This window comes from Synchiropus splendidus, chromosome 1 (genome assembly GCF_027744825.2).
Source record: "Synchiropus splendidus isolate RoL2022-P1 chromosome 1, RoL_Sspl_1.0, whole genome shotgun sequence".
In the NCBI taxonomy this organism is placed as follows: domain Eukaryota; kingdom Metazoa; phylum Chordata; class Actinopteri; order Syngnathiformes; family Callionymidae; genus Synchiropus; species Synchiropus splendidus.
This window is the reverse complement of record NC_071334.1, coordinates 47,713,136-47,732,124: the sequence shown is the minus strand read 5'-3', so window position 1 is coordinate 47,732,124 and position 18,989 is coordinate 47,713,136. Positions and strand designations below refer to the sequence as shown.

Below are 18,989 nucleotides of genomic sequence, written 5' to 3'. Positions count from 1 at the left end.
TCAATATCTTGAAAACTTCAGGTGAGTTATTGTGTGGACAAACAAGGATGAATCTTGAAGTACTCAATGGCCGCAACAAAAAAAAAACATTGGCAAAACTCCTCACATTGCTATGACATATTATTTGTCTACGGAGGGTGCAAAATATGTTTATCCATAAAAGCATTCGATGAAATCTTGTTTGTTTTCTCTGGCATCTCCTCTCACCACCTTGCAGTAAAACGCTCTGGCTGTAGAACCAAGAGGGAATTAAAGCAAACGGTGTATTATTGAGCAGAGAGAAGAGACACCGAGTTTAAGCACAAAAACAAATCTACAGCGTATTACATAATGCTGAGTCGTGAATATTGAGGATGACTGCAACAGCACAGATTAATGTTCCTCCTACACAAGCATCTTTTCCTCGAACATTTTAGCTGGATGTTCTGAGGTTAATTATCTCTGTTTCCTGTCTGCCAATCATCTCAAAGCCACTCCACTTCACTGTTTTTTTTTGTCTTTTTGTCGATTGATGCATTTTCATGGTGGCAAACACACTGTGCACGGTGCTGTTGTTGAGCAGCATATACATCGGTCAGGAGAATGGGGTCCCCACACTCAGCAGGGGGTGAGGAGAGGAGGGAACGCATGAGTGCACAATGTATGCATGCATTTTTGGAGGTCGGGAATCGTTAGGCAGAGAAAGTCTGCACTGAGCTGGACTGAAATAGTTGCCAGCCCTGACACACCTCAACGATCCACTGCTCTATATTGATGGGTTTGTGAACGTTTGCCCGAAATGAGTCGCAGAAGACAGGAAGAGGAGCTTGGGCACGCTGCAGGCTTTTCCTTTTTAGGGGATTAGTGTGGTTTTAGGCTGGGTGGGGGTCAGATACAAGCAACACACATGCAGAGAATAAGAATGTCACATTTAAAACTGGATCCACAGAACCGGATTACCAGACAACAATAGGCTAGTTAAATGAGAAGGAATTCGACTTTCCTTCACAGACTTTACAAATACCCTCAGAATGCAATCTCAGTTTGTTAGATTTTCTTTTTCAAAAAAGGTTATATTCAGGGGCGATTGTCTCGGCAGCCATTGGAAGACCCTGCCCCGACACGTAGTTGGCAGTTGATGGAAAAAAAAAAAGATTTTTACGGTAGCAAGATCAATGACAACAGATACGAGTGAAAGTAAAATAGCTAAAATTACATTATTATTAAATTGTTGACAAGGAAACCAAAATAATGCATAGATTAAATTAAACTGTAAGAAAAAATTAATAAAATTATTAAGAGGCCTGTCACGATTAACTGTCCCACTATTATATTATTCCAATTATTGCAGATAACTTTATATCTTTAGACTAAAGTAACCACTAATTTAATGGTAAAGCATCAATAACAACACGAGCGCATTACTAAATATAATTCTTTCATTTATTATCAGTATTTTTACCATTGTTAAGAACATGTATTTTGAATAACTGTCAAATATCCTTAAAAATAACGATAATATAAACTAGTTTTTTTTCTACGCTGTTGTGTTCTACCTCAGTAGGTTTGAAGCCAAAATATTTGGCTTTTAGCTTTGTTTATTTCCCGTTATTTCTACAACACTGCCATGTGCTTCTCGTGAGTCACTCTACATGCAGACTGCTACCTAAAGACTGCCGCCATCGGGAGACAACTGATGCTAACATTAGGAACAGGAAGGATCACTCTGATCATTCTGCAGTGCATTAAATACGCCGAGCGATAAGTGCAAGACCGATGCAGAGTGAACCCTCCCGTCAGTGGGCAAAGATAGACTGCAGTAGGACATGGGAGATGAGGAAATCAATGAATTGAGGGCAGCAAAATTATTAGCTTTCATTTAATTCACTTATTTATTATCACGACAGGCCAATGTATTGTGTTTTTATTTTTTTCTCTTATAAAATCGAATAGCATGTCACTTACGCAGACCGCAGGGGGCGTAGAGAAAAAAGATTGCGATCCCAAAGGGATTTAACTCAAACTTAAATCCTTTGAACAACAGAACAGCAAAGAATATCAAATTGTCCAGTTCATCAATCCCAAAACAGTCATAATACAGGCGCCCCTGATTTAAGAAACAAATGAAATCTGATCAGATGAACCATTTAAAGAGATACGCAAACTATAACTCACATTGTTCATTAAAAGAAAAATCTTTAAAGCACATTAGAAAATAGTATAAACCAGATAAAAATACACAGACAGAAAATGTGTAAAATGTCACCAAATTTCCTGAGAATATGGTTCAACATATTGCTCTAATTCTGAGGCTCACTGAATTCTCCATGTTGTAGAATTTTGGGGAGCCGGTAATGGACAATAAGTGTATGTGGTGTGAATGTTTGTGTTGCACGAGGCTGTGTCTCTCTTGAGACAGAAGGGAGAAAACACAATATGATGGAGATGAGAAAGCGCAACATCCAAGTGTTCGAGGTGCAGTCTGTACAGAAACAAATTAGACATCACTCAGTTTGTGTTTTGACAATGCTGTCTATTTAAGAGTTGCTTCTTCGCCCACTGGTGGACAACAAAGTGAGCACTGAGACCTTGATAAACAAAAAGGTGAAATGAAAACAAGTATTTCATCATTCCTCAAATATAACATTTTCTTTGGCTGCTCAATGGTTATTCACTTTTGTGCATCTTTTAATGACATGCTTACGTAAAAAGAGAGACCAGAGGAAACCATAGCAACTATTTAAGGATTCCTCTTCACCTGATTATGTTGCCAGGTCATGGAGGAGTGCTCTGACAAGACCTCTTGATGGGTGGCTGTCTATTAAAGATGGAGAGGACTGGTCAAATTCAAAGAGCATACGCTCAATCATTAAATTACATCAGATCAGTGGATTCATTCTTAAATCATAGACGTTTCTTACACCCAGGTTATTTCTATCATTAGTTCCCACAAGAAGATTAGGTGATGTGATTTGTTGGTTTTAGGCAGTGCTTCACAATTATTTTCTATTGCGCTGTAAATAGTATCATTTGCCTATAAAATGATTATCAGTACACCTCTGTACTGATTATTATTATCAGCACTGTATCCTTTTTTGTAATTTAAGAAAGGAAAAATTGAAGTAATGGAGAGCAACTTTAAATAAAAAATATATTTACATTAACATTGTTTTTGTCTGTAACAGAAAAGACTCAAAGTGCATCAATTAGCCTGAAATGAAAAAAAAGCATGTATGGCTTTGCAATTACACTTTATTCTAGTATGGCAAAGTATGTTCCCTAAGGTCAAATGCGCCCCCCCCGGCATCGCGCCGCGCCACCCCCAGCGGGGCCCACCTCACTATTTGAGAAGGACTAGTTTTAGGAGACGAAATTACCACCAAGCTAGAAACCGTTAGCATGGTTAGTCTGACCTCACGCTGGTGATCATAAGTGTAACTCTGTGCTTTAGTTGATTGACATCTATCATCCTTGTAATACAAAGACAATAGAATGCCGATCACTACCTGTCATTGCCGATCACAACAACTGATCACTTGTGACAGCCGGTCTGATGCCCCGCTGGTTGTGACGCGTACGCTCCTCCCTACTCGCTGCTCACTTGGCAGCAGCAAAACCTCTACGGAGGTTCTTTCAATCTGTCATCTAAAGTTTGTATTCTGCAGCTCAAGCACGGGAAAATGCTGTGCAGGGAAGTGCTTTCAAATCAAACACGCCATTTAAACCTCCAGCACTTGACGGAGCACAGAGAGTTTTCTGGGCTCATGAAAGTGAGACTGCTGGATCCTCAGCAGCAGGCTGTTAGCGCAGCTGATGCTGAGCAACACCTGCCGGTCCGAGCACGACATTCAGAAAACTAAGCACAAGAAATAACGATTAATTTCACAGAGTTAATGAGCAGCCTTTCTCAGATGTCGTTTAAGCGGAGACAGAAACGACCAGATCCATCGCCATTTTGGAGTTTGGAGTCGGGTGAAGCATTCATCAGCCTGAATTTGAAACTGTTGAAAAGTCAAGAGTGGAAACTTTCATAAATGCAGAGCTCTCTCAATTCACCAAACTGCGATGTCTCACATGGAATTAAATATTTCTCAGTTGTCCTTTTGACAGAATAGTTGCTGCATTGTGCAAGATTTTTCAATTGTTTGCCACCTTGAAGCGGTATATAAAACGTGAATTAAAATGATTTAATGGTTCATTTTGTCACATCAAGTACACAGACGGTCTCATCATATTGATTACAAATTAATTTTCAATCCATGTAATCGGTATCGTGATCGGTGGTGATCGGCGCTCTGGCTGATCGGTATCTGTGACTGGCACCAAAAATCCTGATCAGACCATCCCTAGTCTCCTTGCTACCTGTCAGCTTTGCCAGTTCTTCTGACAGAAGAACTGAAGAGCCCCCGGCACCACCCCTTGTCACGGAGGTGCATTACTCAGCAATAGAACTTCCTCTCCACTGCATGTAAACTGGGAGAGCATGATGCAATTGGACTGCTTTGGTCAGGCTACGCTCTGCATGTAACCGTACAAAGTGAAATGGACTGTGGTCACTTTAAATGACAACAACAGTGTTAACCAGATGGCCAAGGAACAAATCAGTCGAGAGAACTGACAAAGAGTGACTCTGTCTATATTAGTCACAACAGCTCACAGGCAACTATCAAAATGCCCTCGCAGTCAAGACCTTTTAGCAGCCGAAAATTGAACTGTGCTCTTTGTAAACAAGCTCAAGTAGCATACAATGGTGTAGAACTGGCTTCTTTATGTAGACTATACCAAGAGAGAGTGAGATAAAAAAATAAAATTGTATTTACGTCAACCTGTCTGAAGCATGTCTGAATTATGTCTTGAGTAACACTGTTATTGCAGTACATAACAATGTTATCACATATTGCCTGTTCTGCTGATATGGTGTCGCTCTAGTGTGCATTATTGAATTCCCCAATTCAAACACCTGCCTCTTTGTAAATGACGGAATAGCAGACAAAAGCACAGAGGCACAGGTTTCAACAATAAATGTCATTTCAGTGCAGTTTCTTCAACACTGCACACACACACATACCTCCTCACCGTCATGTTAGCAGCACTTACACAGAAAGAGGTAAGCACAGAAGTAAGGCTGCTGTGAACTACTGGTTTGCCATGGAAACGGAAGCTGAGTTGTGAATGAGAATACCAGGGGACAGCATATGATGGAGTCCAAAATGTACTGTCTACACAAACCCTAGTCGTTCCATTGTGAGTGAACCACCACAAGTGCTGTTTCAAAAGGCTCAAGGTTCTTTTTTTTTTTTTTTTAAATGAAACTTCACACACCTTCTCAACATTTATAATCAAGAACAAAGAGTGGGTGGAAGGTTGGAAAAGGTAACATTTAAACTGTGCCGCACTCAAGCCATTAATATGGATAACTAGTGAAATGTTTAACTGGCTTCATCTTTTGGTGAATGAAAAGTATTTTCTTGCATAACAACGTGACAATTTTAAGGATATAAAGTTCTGTTTACTACGAAATGCCATCTCCCAGTTTGTATGCATATGCTCTGGTAAAAAGAATAACCTTGTTTAAAACTCATAATGCAGGGCGTTAAGATTTTAAATTCATATCTCATTTTATCTTGGCTGTGAATGACAATGTCTGCTATTTATACAAATACACGACATTACCATTTCATGGTATGCAGTAGAATTTTGATGACACAGACGGCAATTAAAATAAAAATTTCCAAAAATCTGCCAGTCGCCACAAGGTTAAGACGGAATTTTAGGATAAAAACTTCAAAATAACTGGGATATTATAATTGAATTATTTATTTCATTATGATATTATTGTTGTATAACTATGATTTCTTATCTAAAGCTATCGGATTCAAAAACTTTCCTAAGGTTCCCCCACGCAAAAGTGTTCCCCCACATGGCCGCTGCTTTTGCATTCCGCGATATATAACAGCAAAACACGATGGCCGAGAATTTTTTTTTTTTTTTAAATCAAATTGGGTGAATAACATTCTGAGAACAATTACAGCTTTCTAACAAAGAGACAAAATCCAAACCAGCATACTTACTCTTCATATTTAATGTGATAAAGGACCTCCTCTTCTCTGTTCTTGGATTGGGCTGCAGAGTCTGTCTGAGAGGTGGAGGCTCCGTTACTGTCCGTGTTTAGCACAATATTCCTGTTAGTGTCCGTGATTTGCTCAGCGTCTAGCTTCCCATTTTGGGGCTTTTTGGGTGGTCGTCCCACCCTGGCTTTAATGGGCGCCATTGTCACGTTTTCCACACAGGCCTCAAACCAGGCACCGATGCTTACGTCCTTGCAGTCCACCAGCTCGTTTATCTAGAAGACACACACTGATTATTGGAAGTATAAAAACTAGGGAAATCTACCAAAAAAGGGCACAAGCAAAACAGCATGGGATGGTCCTGACTAGGAGAGTACTGAACACTTCTCAGACAAGCCCTTTACACAGCCATATGATTAACATACTCAACCTCCTGCAGCTACAGGCCTGTTTAAACCTCTCTGTACTAGTACACTAATATGGACACAAAAGTCCCCTACAATAGTTTTCATTATTTAAAGCAAGAATTAGGCAGCAGGTTTAATGGTTAATACACCACATTGTTCATCAGGTTCTCAACCTTTTTTCAGCAATGTGCCCCTTGCATTTTTTTTTTTTGTGTGCGGCATTTTTGTTTGAAATCATTGACAAATAAACCAGTGAGATTAATACAACTTTCTCAAAACAAATTGTATTGTCTGCCACACATTTTTATTACTAATATGAAACTATAAGGCAATTTAAAAATGTCAGAATTTTCAAAAATAAATAACAAACATGATAATAAATAAATATAAATTAAATAACATCTTAACTTTGCACTGTATTAGGGCTCTCCCCAGCTCTTGAGCAGTATAGGGACCCTTTCAGGGATTTAGTCACACCCCCACAAACAAAATTGATATTTGCCACTGCCATAGCTTTACAATCAATATTTTAGTAACGTGATGATCCTACTTCCAAATGTGCTTTGCACTGCGATCCCCCACTTCATTCTTCAACTGATCTCACTGGTCACTGGTCTGGTACAGTCAACACGGCTTTACCAGACGCACGTGCAGTAACAGTACAGTGAATGTTTTATTTGCAAGTTCTTGGACTGAGCGGAAAGCACTGATACTAAAAGTATGGCCATTGAGTCTAGTTCTCTTGTCATCATGAAGATCACATTTTGCCCCAAAGCATCGGCATGGCGACAGTCGGAACCAGCCATGCTTGATACTTGTTTCCCACATAACAGAATGATCAAACAGAGGCGACGTGTGACATATCGCTCGGAAAGTCAAAATCATTTGAACCACTACCGTTTGGTCACCAGCCGACCAGGCAGTGAGCCAGGGAGTCGGCGCTCTCACCACTGAAGTGGAGGATTTTGTTGCCAGATTTTTACAATGCGCCTCTAAGAATGGTGGAGTGGGTTGCCAGAGTTTCGTCAGAAGTCTCGCCGAACATGTTTCACCTCTGCAGCGTATTTTTGTATTTGAAAAACACATCCTATTACATGACTTGACTGTTCCCAACCAAAGCATTTGTTTTGCACTCTTTGGCAAAGTATATTCTGCCACAGAATATTTAGCACATCCCCAATGATGACTTCATGAGAAATTGATGCAGATTTTGGATTAGGAACCTGAGTAATAACTTACTTTGTACACTCCTATTCCTGGGTCAATTAGTAGACTCTTGCTCGATGTTGGAGGTTGGTTGTCCAGTTGTGCTGGACTAGAAGGCTTGAGCCCATTTTTGGTACTAGTAGAGTCTCTGGATTCAAGGATGACTGGTGTTGTGTTACAAGGGGTGCTGGTGGTTTCGTTGTTGCTGTTGCTGTTGTTGCTGTTGCTGTTGCTGCTGCTGCTGCTGCTGTTATTGTTGTTGGTGGAGGTTATACTGGTGGACGACTCCATGGCAACAGGGGAGACTGGAGCAGGAGAGTTATGGCTTTCGGTCATAGAGCCAGTTTCTGGAGTAGGTGCACATGCTTCATCCGAGGGGGTCTTAGGGGCCAGACCATCAGGAGGGTCTGTGTGGGAACGGATCAGCAGCTGGACAATGTCATTGAGACCAACGTTGTAGTCAAATAGTGTCTGGCCATCTTCCATCTGAAAAAAGTCAAAGCACGAAATTAGCAAAGAAATGTGTATTGTTCCGGTGAAGCGCACATATTCACTTGTGGTGCTTCAGTAAGGATCAGCATCTCAGTGAGGCCATCAGTAATACCAGGCATCCCAAGTCTCTATAACTGAATCAGACATTTGCGCTTCTGCTTTTTAACACTGTAACAGATTTTTAACAGATTCTAAAGGAAATACCTGGGCGCACATCCATGTCTTTGCCATGTGAGCTATTTCCGGATTTCAAGTTCAAAAAGCTTGCCACAATTTCATTTACCAGGTCAAGAACAAGATTAATTCAAGTCTCAAATTTGTCAGGAATACTGCTGGAAGGAAAGATCTAGATCAATTTTCCAGACTACACGTCTAGGATGGTTGCCACGCTGGAATCCATGCAGATGTTTTTTTTTTTATAATTTGTAGCAGTAGCATGGACTAATAATTGCATGACCATTTTGTTCCATTCTCATTGGTCTGCGATATGGACCCATGCTGTGCAGTTTTACATGGGTCTTTTTATTTTTGGCCTCTATGAAAGAAATAGTAAAAACAAAAGAGACCCATTATTTTATGTTTTTCTAATTATCAAAATGTTCAATCATGTATTCACTACAATTCACTATCAAGTATTGCCAATGTAAAATAAACTCTATAGTTATTCGAGCGAATTTTGATCATGGGTTGCTGCCCGTCTTGAACATTGGTTGTACAGGCAGGAGAAATGAGTATCAAGTTGACTCACTGTTTCATATTACACTCGATACAACAAAACAACCCATTTTAAAACCATTCATTTAAACCTGAAATATATAATTTAATTGACAAAAAAAACAACAATCCGCAAATTAGGTCAAAAAAAAAAAAAAAAAACAATTGTCACTAATCCAGTAAATGTCAAAAAATTCCCCTCTTGCTACTTTTGTTTCTTTTTCTTTTCTTTTATGGGGGGGGGTGTAGTTTCACAAAATCCTGGCAGAAAAGCTGCATCGGGCCCTGAGAATGCAATTGTTCTTCACCACATCAACTACCAGTAAAGCATACTGGCACCACTCCGACTACAACCCAGTCTTTTAGCTAACAGGGCATACTCCTGAAATTCCAGCATATTTGTAGAACACTCTATACATATTAATCATATGTGGACCTGATCTGTATTTTATTTTTGGAACAAAATATAGATGTTTATTTTTCACACCATTAAGCCTTAAAACATTGATTATATATATATATAATATTATCTATGCATTGTTCACAAGGGATGGCCAGTATTACACTTTATCTATGCAGTTGCTGGTTAAAATTAGATTCAGGCGGTGATAAATGAGGCTCAAGAGGATTTAGACAGTCCTTAAACACAAAGTCAGGATCTGCTAGTGATTCTCTTGGCTCATTACAGAACTTACAAGACTGTTAAAGTGATGAACTAATCCATATTTATTCATGAATGGCAGTTGAATAGTGTGTTAATGAAGTGTGAATATATCGAATTGTCTTGCTTTTCTAACTCCGAGCGAACCTCATTCGTCCTTCTAAAGACCTGTAAAGCTACATAGTGATTGCCTTTTATACTTGCTCAACCAGGAACGCACCAGTAAATACACGACACACCGTTGGGGGAAACAAAACAACAATGTGCAATCATTGAACAAAATCCAAATAAAAGATAAAAACAACAGATTCACGTCTCTAAAGTGCATAACAGCTTTTAACATAACAGCCGCCAAAATCCAAAACATCTCAGCTTTAATTTAAATGCATTAAATGGAGTACATGGCATTGAGCTGCTGAAAAGAAAAGAGCATGTTGTCAGTGACTAGGAACGATTTACTCCAACATTATTGGTTTCTCAACTGCAGCTCCGCTAGCACATTCCCGAGCCAGTTGTCACACAAAGAGGGGGGAAATACGAGAAATCATTGCATGAATTAAAGTGATAGGAGATGTAGCTGGGGCAAAAGAAATTTCTCGGTTGCTATGGTTACCGAACGAGAACAGCCCCCCCACACACATGAACCTAAATTGTGCATGTAATCTGTTTCCCGTTGGCACTAACTCATCATATCGACCATCGAAACAGGCATTTATACCGATTGAATCAAACACACTCATGTCTTCATAAAGGTCACTGTTTACTGTTCGGTACACACAGCCCTAGGTATGGCGGGTTTGGCGAGGCCATTACAGGCATCAGCTTTCTATTCCAGCTCTGAACATCAGTGTGCAGGAGACGCAAGCATGGCCGCCTGTGCTTCCCTGCTCTTCGTTGTTTGACAGCGGAAAGAGAGAAGTTGGGGGGTGGTGGGGCGACGGGTGAGAGTAGGCGCCATTTCACCATCCATGGGTTTAATGGTCTCATGAAATTTAGATCAGACAAGAAGCTTCGCAAACAAAGGCGTGTGGTGGTTGCTACAGTCACATTTCATTGCACATGGCACGGTGACTATTTTGGAGCAGCCAATCCAGACTACAAGAATCAATTTCTAGACATTTTCATAATTCATTTAATGATGTTTATCTACAGTTTACTGTCAGGGGACTTTTGATCCAACAAAGTCTGACAGTAAATGAAGCACTTGTCCACATGGAAAATCACTCCGCTCCTTTTCAATCTTGTTGACAAGAAGACAAAATGTTGACCACAGTATGTGTAATGTATCTGCAACAGTTATATAAGTGTAAGTCATACAAATACCAAATGCTGGGTTTCGGCCATGTTTTTTTGACACTGCGGCGGAGCCCCGCCCACCCGCCAAAAAATTAAAAATTAAAAAACAAATCCAGTCACAAAATGACAGGGAAACAATGAAGCAAAGTTTCAATATTTTGTCATTTACTGAATAAAAATGCCAGTTTTTAATCATGAGAAGGAAACCTCTCTCCAATCGCCTAAATCCCAACAGGCCCACACTGATTTTTGACGTTAGTTTCTCTTTTTTTTCCACACACAAAAGTTTCTTTTCCACTTCTTTTTCTTTTGTTAGATTTATTGCAGGAATCTACTAATTAACAATAATACTGAACAACACTGTAAAGAAAACATTGCAACTTTTAAAGCGAATAAACAATAAAAAAGCCTAAGTGCTTGGTGTAAAATAAATAAGTTTTATTCCCTTTTCAATGAACAGACCGCTCGTCTTTTCATCCAATACATATCCAGGGAATGAGTATCTGAGGTCAACTGTGTAATAATAGTAGTGCACATTATATGCTGTTAGCACACCTCCAGTCTTTGAATATAATAAACTCCATTATTATTGGTTTCGCCTGCCGTTAGCGCTGGTTAGCATTTGTTTGTTCGCCTCCATTTGCTCAAACTCTGCGCGGCGATTTGAGGCCAGGTGTCTTCTTTTAATGCTATCTTGACGAAAAAGAATTGCCAAATGACCGCCATCGTGGATGGCTGGCTTCATGTCTGCAGCTGTTGGTCTAGTCTGCAGGTGGGTCTGCAGCATCACAACAATCTGTGGGATTTTTCAGAGAAATGCCTGCTTTGCTTTCTCATTTTTACATTGTGATGTAAAATTTTAAAGAGTAATAATATTTCTCATCATGTATCAATATAAATGGTATTTCATTAAAATAAAAAAAAATGAAAAATCATCAAAAATTATATTCGGAATTTGATCTGCCAATTATGATGACATCATAAATGCCCATATCGGTGCAGATAAATCAGCCCATCGATCGATTGGTGCAGGCCTAAAATAAATTGGTGAGCTTGTGCGGAGAGAATAAGAAGCAGAACTTCTCATTTGGTCACACTACCAATCCTGTGATTTTAATTTAGTGCTGCCATGAATTGATTTAGGATGACATGGAGGCAGGTGTTGGTGTCGGAAGAAGGAAACAAAATGCAACAGCAAAAATATTAGAACCTTGTCTTCAATCAACATTTAAGTAGCTTGAACAGCACTTGTGTTGCTAGGCTACAATAAAAAGGATCCACCAGCAAACCAACCAGATACCTTTCATAATCATAGCTTTCATTGAAATTAATTTGTTATAAAAATGTCTTCATTGTAACAGATAGCTACATTCTTGGGGTATGAATCGCATACAGAAAACAGAACATAATTCTGACCTTTGGAGGCTAAACAATTTGGAGTATTAGATGAAAACCCAAAAGATAAGAACAGACTCTAACCAGACTACACCGCTTAGAGCCAAAACCCCAGATACATCATGGTGTATTTTTTTCTATCAGAGAAGGTCAAGATATCTCAGACATTGATATTGACATACTCAAGCACCAAAGATTAGCAATATTTCACAAAATAAGATGTATGTTCTAAAGGATATATTTCCTCAAACTAAAGCCCAAGAGCAACAAAGAATAAATCCCAAATTCTTGTGAAATGTTGAACAGAGGATTCCTGAGAACATCACATCAATAGACAGAATGAAGATGAGAAGGAATTCTGCAAAACAGCAGGTGGAACACACTCTCTTGAAAGTTAATCGCTGCCCTCTTTTGCAGCAGACAGATCTTAATTTGCTTAATTTAACCCGCAATGAAGACCAATGAAAGACTGAACCTCAGACAAAGACAAACAGACCTATTGTCAAAAACACACAGGTATATAAGAACTTGACACCTCTTTGTCTGATCGTATCAGCCACGGATAATATAGCACATAACTGGATAGAAAATAGTACAAAGATGGGAGAGAAGGATTTTAAAAATGTCTCAGCAATAACAATGTTGTGTTTGAATGTTTTATAGATATAGCTTATATATACTTATATATATAGATTATACAAAATACACCCAGCTATACAAATAAAGGATACAAGCCTGGAAGTAGTGGAGTCTGTAAATCAAATATTAAACTTACTTACTTTTTGTTTTCTCTCTCATAACAATGAGCAACAGGCCACTTGCTCCGGCTAGCTTTAGCCTTGGGCCCCTTCCACAACTAACCTTAATTTCTCATTAATTACAAGCTCAAATCAGTGCGTTTGCTTGTAAAACGTTATATGTAAAACAATCGTCCAAACCCGTAAAATTAACAACATTGGCTCGCAGACTGATCAATGTCTTTTGGTCCCGATGCAGACACCAATACCTGAGCTTTGAGTATCGACCAATACCGATCCAACACCATTGTTGAAGTAAAAACCTTCTTTCCATGCTGTGGGATAACACTGGTCATGGTTGGAGTACAAAGCACAACTGACTTAATGTGAAAATACAAACTTGATATTTATCGAAACAAAGTGTTTACCAAATGTAGTCTGCGCAACCGAAGCGCAGCTGCACCACTTCAAATCAGCAAGGTTTTCATTTCTTGCGGAGCTACACTAAGCACTGCTTCAAGTTGGAGTGGAACGTACAGACAGTAAATCTGTGAAAAGTGACGCAAATCCGCAAATATGTATGTATATAATAGACGCAAAATATTTCATAATAAAACATGATGTGCTGATGGTATTCCCATTTTGCTGTTAGAGCAAAAGGGAAATCTCACACATGAAAGCAGGTTGAGGAGTTCAAACAACCAACAGAGACTTGGCGTAGAGCCATTGGTATCAAACCGACGATAATGTGGTGTAGATGTCTCCTAAGGATGTTGTCACATGAATCAATGTCTCACTGGAGGCTTTCCAGGTGTATTCAGCAGGAATCGGAGTGGCTATATCTCCATTCCAGACCGGGAAGTTAATCAATTAAATGTCCACCAATTCGCTCATTAATCCACCGTAACCTATAAAGTAGCCATTGCTGGGTGCTGTAGTACTACAGTATGTTGTGCTGTTGCATAGTGACAGTTTGTGATAACACGTTTATGAAAAGTCATTACACAATCCTTAAAAATATCATTTTATACGAGTATGAACCACAGATGCCTTTTACAGCTTGGACCCATCCCCCATTCATGATACGAAGTCAGCCCGTCCCTTTTGCCTAATCCTGCTCACAACTGAACAAACAAGTGAACGCAACTTCCTGGTGGATAATTAGAACCCTCTTGTCTACAAAAAGAACCCAAAGTGTGGGGAAACTGAACAACAGCATCAGATAATGAAATCTATGTTTTGCCGTTTTCTTTGTCTTCGCTCTTTGTCCGTCATATCTGTGGAAGTAGGGTGTGACTGCGTGGCTGTCTTGCAGCAGCCAACTCTCGTTTTCCAAAAAAGTCTCAATTTCTGCACCACCCAAGGATAAACCCATCATTGGAGACGCTGCGGCATCAATGCATATATAATCAAATAGTCGTCAAATGTAGGTCAGAGGCAACAACTGTCTGCTGATAAATAGAGCTTTCACAAACCCCAACAATAGTCACCCATAAACACACGTGTTGCTGTGTAAGTACAGTGTAGACATAAACATGAAGCCAAAAACGTCGAGAGCTCAAACCTTTAGTGAAATCTGCAGTAGACACAGGGAGAAAGCCTCTAAGGCCGTACGGAAAGTAGGTGTGTGCAAGCCTGCTCGTGAAATTGACACGAGATGTTCAGAGTGAAACACAACAAGGGGGTGTGCAGGCAAATAGAGAAAGAGGAAAAATAACACGTGAAAAATGAACCAGTGAGGGAAAGTTGTGCGGCTGCTGGCCTCCAGACTGGAGGGTGAGCGCGGCTTTGAACTGGCGAGGCAGCGTGCACATTGAGCTGAAGGGGAAAACAAGCCGCCATTTTGAAAGGGGAATTAAACTCAGCTACTCTGGAACGATTTTAGTCCACCGAACAGCAGCACAGGCATGAAAGCGTGCATGTAAGGGCACTAGCTAGTGTACACTGGGCGTCAGTAGCTCATTCCATGCATTACTTAACACGTGGTTAGAAATCCCCTCATCAACCCTCCCCACTTTTGTACCAGTGAGATGGAGGAAGCTCGGGATTTATTACAGAGGCCTCGCCTGTTCTACCACACCAGTTCCAACACACCAGTCAATTAATAATGGTGGAAAATGACTCTGAATAAAGGGAAATTTGGGTTCGGCAGTCCTGCACAAGAATGTTGGAATGGAATCATTTGAGAATTCTATATTGGATTCTCACCAAAAACACAATGTGAGCTACCTCAGCACACTTAATTATAATTTCTCATGCTTATTGAGCAGCAACACCTGCTATCCTTCAGACCCGATGAAAAGCTGGCAATGATCTGAACTTAATTCACAAGGAAGCAACAGAAAGCTAATATAAACAACATGCATGGGATTGTGCAAACATTTACTTACACAACAGGAAGTCAATTTTGTAGATTCAAACTGCAGCAATGATAACTAATGGTTTAATACTCAGACAGGATGACTAAATGAAAGAGTCTTGTGTTTGCTTTTGCTGAGAGGGATGTCACCAGCAATGACCTCATGACACAAATATTCAAGGGTTTCCATTGGGGAGCCAGACCAAAGGGCAACATTATGTGACACTGACAATATTCAGAAATTTATCTTGATGACAGAACAGTACAAGGGAATGACGGCATCGCTTTGAAACCCTGGTTACTATAGTGCTCCTAGGCCGTTCATCCATACTCTTTTAGTTGACTTTAATTTCAACAACCTGATTCGGGTTGTTATTTAAAGAATGTCCAGTGTGCAATTAAGCCTATGTGACGTGAAAAGGAACACTGTTTATTTGTCCATTTCATCCATTACTGTGGGTTTTAACTCTGGATGCTAAAAAGCCATATCAAGAATTTTAAAAAAGTGAGTTTCCTTGTAAGGGGGGGTGGAGGCGCTTGGAAATGGAGTGAGGAGCTGACAGAGACTCAGCATAGCGCCTGCTCTGAGAGGACTCACATCAGTTCAGTAACCTTTGATAAGCTGTGTATCCTCCTTATCTTCCTTTTGTGGGGAAGAAACTAGTGAAACTTCCAGGCAGACCTTAGTTTATACATAGCAGACTCCAAGCAAGCAACATGTACAACGCTGTACTAGATGCTGCAAATAAATGAAAAAATATTTCAATATATATTTAATTAACACTTAATCTAATAACTCTAGTAACCAGAGTGTACAAATAATTTAGTTGAGGAACAATCAAACCGTAATTATCATATTCAACATATAAATGTATCTTTTGCAGGTGGAACAGAGGTTCAGGGTTTGATTCCAGTGGAGAGTTTTCATGTTCTCTCTGTGCCTGTGTGGGTTTTCTCCGAGTACTCCAGTTTCCTCCCACAGAACAAAGTCATGCTCGGTTAATTGGACAATTGCCCCTAGGTGCTCATGTGAATGGTGTCTGTGCTGTGCGATGGACTGGCGACCTGCCTCGTCCCTGCTTCTCACCCAATGACTGATGGGATGCGGCACTCTCCGCAACCCTGAAAGGGACTAAGCACTGGTTAACTGACAATGTATGCATGTATGTCTATATGTATCTTTTGTAACTTTCCGTTTTGTCATCAAATTGAATGATTATGTAATGCAGTTCACGACACAGGCGAAACACAAATAACTTAAAATTCTAATTCACACTGACACCAGAACTGCGTTGAGAATAAACGGTGCAGTTCAAGTGTACACTCAAATGAAAGAAAAAGACAGTAAACGATGTAGAAATACTTAAATCAAAAACATTGACTTCATCTTTTCCTTTGACAACTTTGAGTCAATAATTGGTGTATAAAATTACAGTGTTCATTTCACTTCTTTATTTTATCACTTCTGAATAATGACCATTATAAATGGAATAAAATAGTAAAATAAATAACAGAAACTTTTTTCATGTTGATTTTTTTACTTAACAGAACTTTTATTTACTACTACTTTTCTGACGGTGATTCAACTGATTCTGATTCTGTGGCGTTAACTCAATTTTGACTTTTTCAACTACATGATAAGCTGAGTGTGATGAAAACAAAATGGTGGTTATTTAATTGTGGCAAGTACAGTATGTCTGTACAACATGTGAGTGATTACAATTGAAGACAGATTACAGCACTTGTTGTTTTGTTTGTTGTTGATGTTATTTCAGTTTAACATGGAGGATTTGCAAAACCCAAACCCCAGCTCTTCCAGAGGGACCTGGGTCCAGGGGACACCGTTTGAGACGCCTATCCAGCGAAACTCTTAAAATCTTGGGTCTTAAACTTATGTTGTTAGGTCTAGATGAATAATCTGGAATTCTTATTTGTGTACACTTGATGAGTTTAAGACCCCAGACGAAAAAACCTAATACTCTCAATCTCAGCTGGCCATGTGCTGCGCTAAGATCTACTCCAAGTAGATGATAAATGACTGAGCTACTCGCTCTTCTTCAAAGAGCAACATCAGTTCTCAGAATCAGATCAGTCGCATCTTTCTATGATCCTGACTACATCTTTGCCCGCGACCAAGCTGCTGTTTAATTATACATTGTCATATTTCATCACACTATCAGTGACAGCCTTGTCAATTTTGTACAGACTGTCGATAATGCCTCATTGTGTTAATGTAATTACTAGAGCACGTTTACGATGAGCTGCCTCCCGACGAGAGCACATGTGGACACAGAGGCGACGTTCACCTTTCTCGCTCAATGTAAACAAACATGTCTACAGCAGGGAGACATTTGTTGCATGCGCCAGACAAAACAATACTTCACCCCAAATATGTGAACCTGTATCCTCACAACGATCTTAAATACAGGGGCTGCAAGCGGACCAGCCCCGGGACTCTTGCGCAAGAACTACAAGCGAATCTCTATAAAAACAGGAAGCTCACATGGGTCCGAATCGACAGCCGAGGACCACTCACTCCCCCGACAGACCGAGAGTCGGTCAGAAGCCCCGAAACACCCCGATAGCTCCTGGAAGTGATGGAACCGTAGTAATTACCTGCTTCCCTCGGTAGAATAGACGCTGCTGCTGCGGGCTCACGTTGAAAATGTCCTGTATTTTCAAGCGTAAAGACTCAATTTTGGTCAATCTAGAAAGATCCTCCACGGTTCGGGTCTCCTTCCCGTCAATAGTGCGAATTTGTATCCACATCGCTGCTCCGCCCCGTTGCACCTAAAATAAATAAGATACTGTGCAACACTGTGGTTGTTATGATTCTTTCCCGGGGGTAAAGAGGTTGGAATTAAAAGTATTCAGGTCTCCATTGCGTTCCCACTGCAGAGGTAACGTCCGACTGGCTCGCACAGGAGATGTTTCTCATGAGGTCGCGGCGCCAACCAAGTCTCGCGAGATGAAGTTTGACAGAGTCCATACTGTCTTAAAGGCGCAGGTCTCCGAATAAACGCACATTTCAGTTTATCATGAGGATTGGGGGGTTAGATTAGATGACATATCCAATTGAGAAGTGGAAAGAGGGTATTCTGGTAACGATGTTAAGAAGAGCAGAGATGCTCAGAACTGCAGTATCAACCAAAGGATCAAGTTGATGACCGCAAGGATGTGAGAGACGGTTGTGGAGGAGAGAGGTCGCCCTCACTGAACAGGGATTCATCGAGAGTTTGTCTTGAGGTTGTGGATGGAGAAGTACAGAGTTGCGCTATGTCTTTGTAGCTCTAGAGTAAGGGTGTCCATACTCTTCCAGAAAGGGCCGCAGGGGGTGCAGGTGTTTGTTCCAACGCCATCAAGCACAGACAGTTTGACCAATCAGGTGTCAGCTGAAACAAGCAGCATCTGACTTCAGAATTGGAACAAAACCTGCACCCACTGCGGCCCTTGAGGACCACTTTGGACAGCCCTGATCTAGAGGAAAAAGGTGGGGTGCACTATGAAAATCTGTATGTATAAACCAGGGGTCCTAAACCGGTGCTGTTGGCTTCAGCTGCACCTGATTGGTTGGTGTGTGCTTGTTTGGTTGGGACAAAAACCTGCACACACTGCAGCCGCTTTGTGGGACAGTTTGAGACCCCTGGTGTAAAACAGTGAGACTGGTGGATTCAA

General features: G+C 40.3%; 1 protein-coding gene across 2 annotated transcripts in view; it reads right to left on the bottom strand.

Annotated features, from left to right (window-relative positions):
- LOC128761008 (E3 ubiquitin-protein ligase UHRF2-like) overlaps positions 1–18,250 on the bottom strand; it is a 31,899-nt gene extending 13,649 nt beyond the window's left edge. For both annotated transcript variants that reach the window (XM_053868841.1, XM_053868847.1), the window contains exons 1-3: positions 17,931–18,250; positions 7,694–8,146; positions 6,051–6,322 (exon numbers count right to left, since the gene is read on the bottom strand). In XM_053868841.1, the coding sequence (XP_053724816.1) occupies positions 6,051–6,322; positions 7,694–8,146; positions 17,931–18,083 (878 nt within the window). In that variant the 5' untranslated portion in view covers positions 18,084–18,250. The remainder of the gene's footprint in view (positions 1–6,050; positions 6,323–7,693; positions 8,147–17,930) is intronic.
- Between the last annotated feature and the right edge of the window lie 739 nt (positions 18,251–18,989).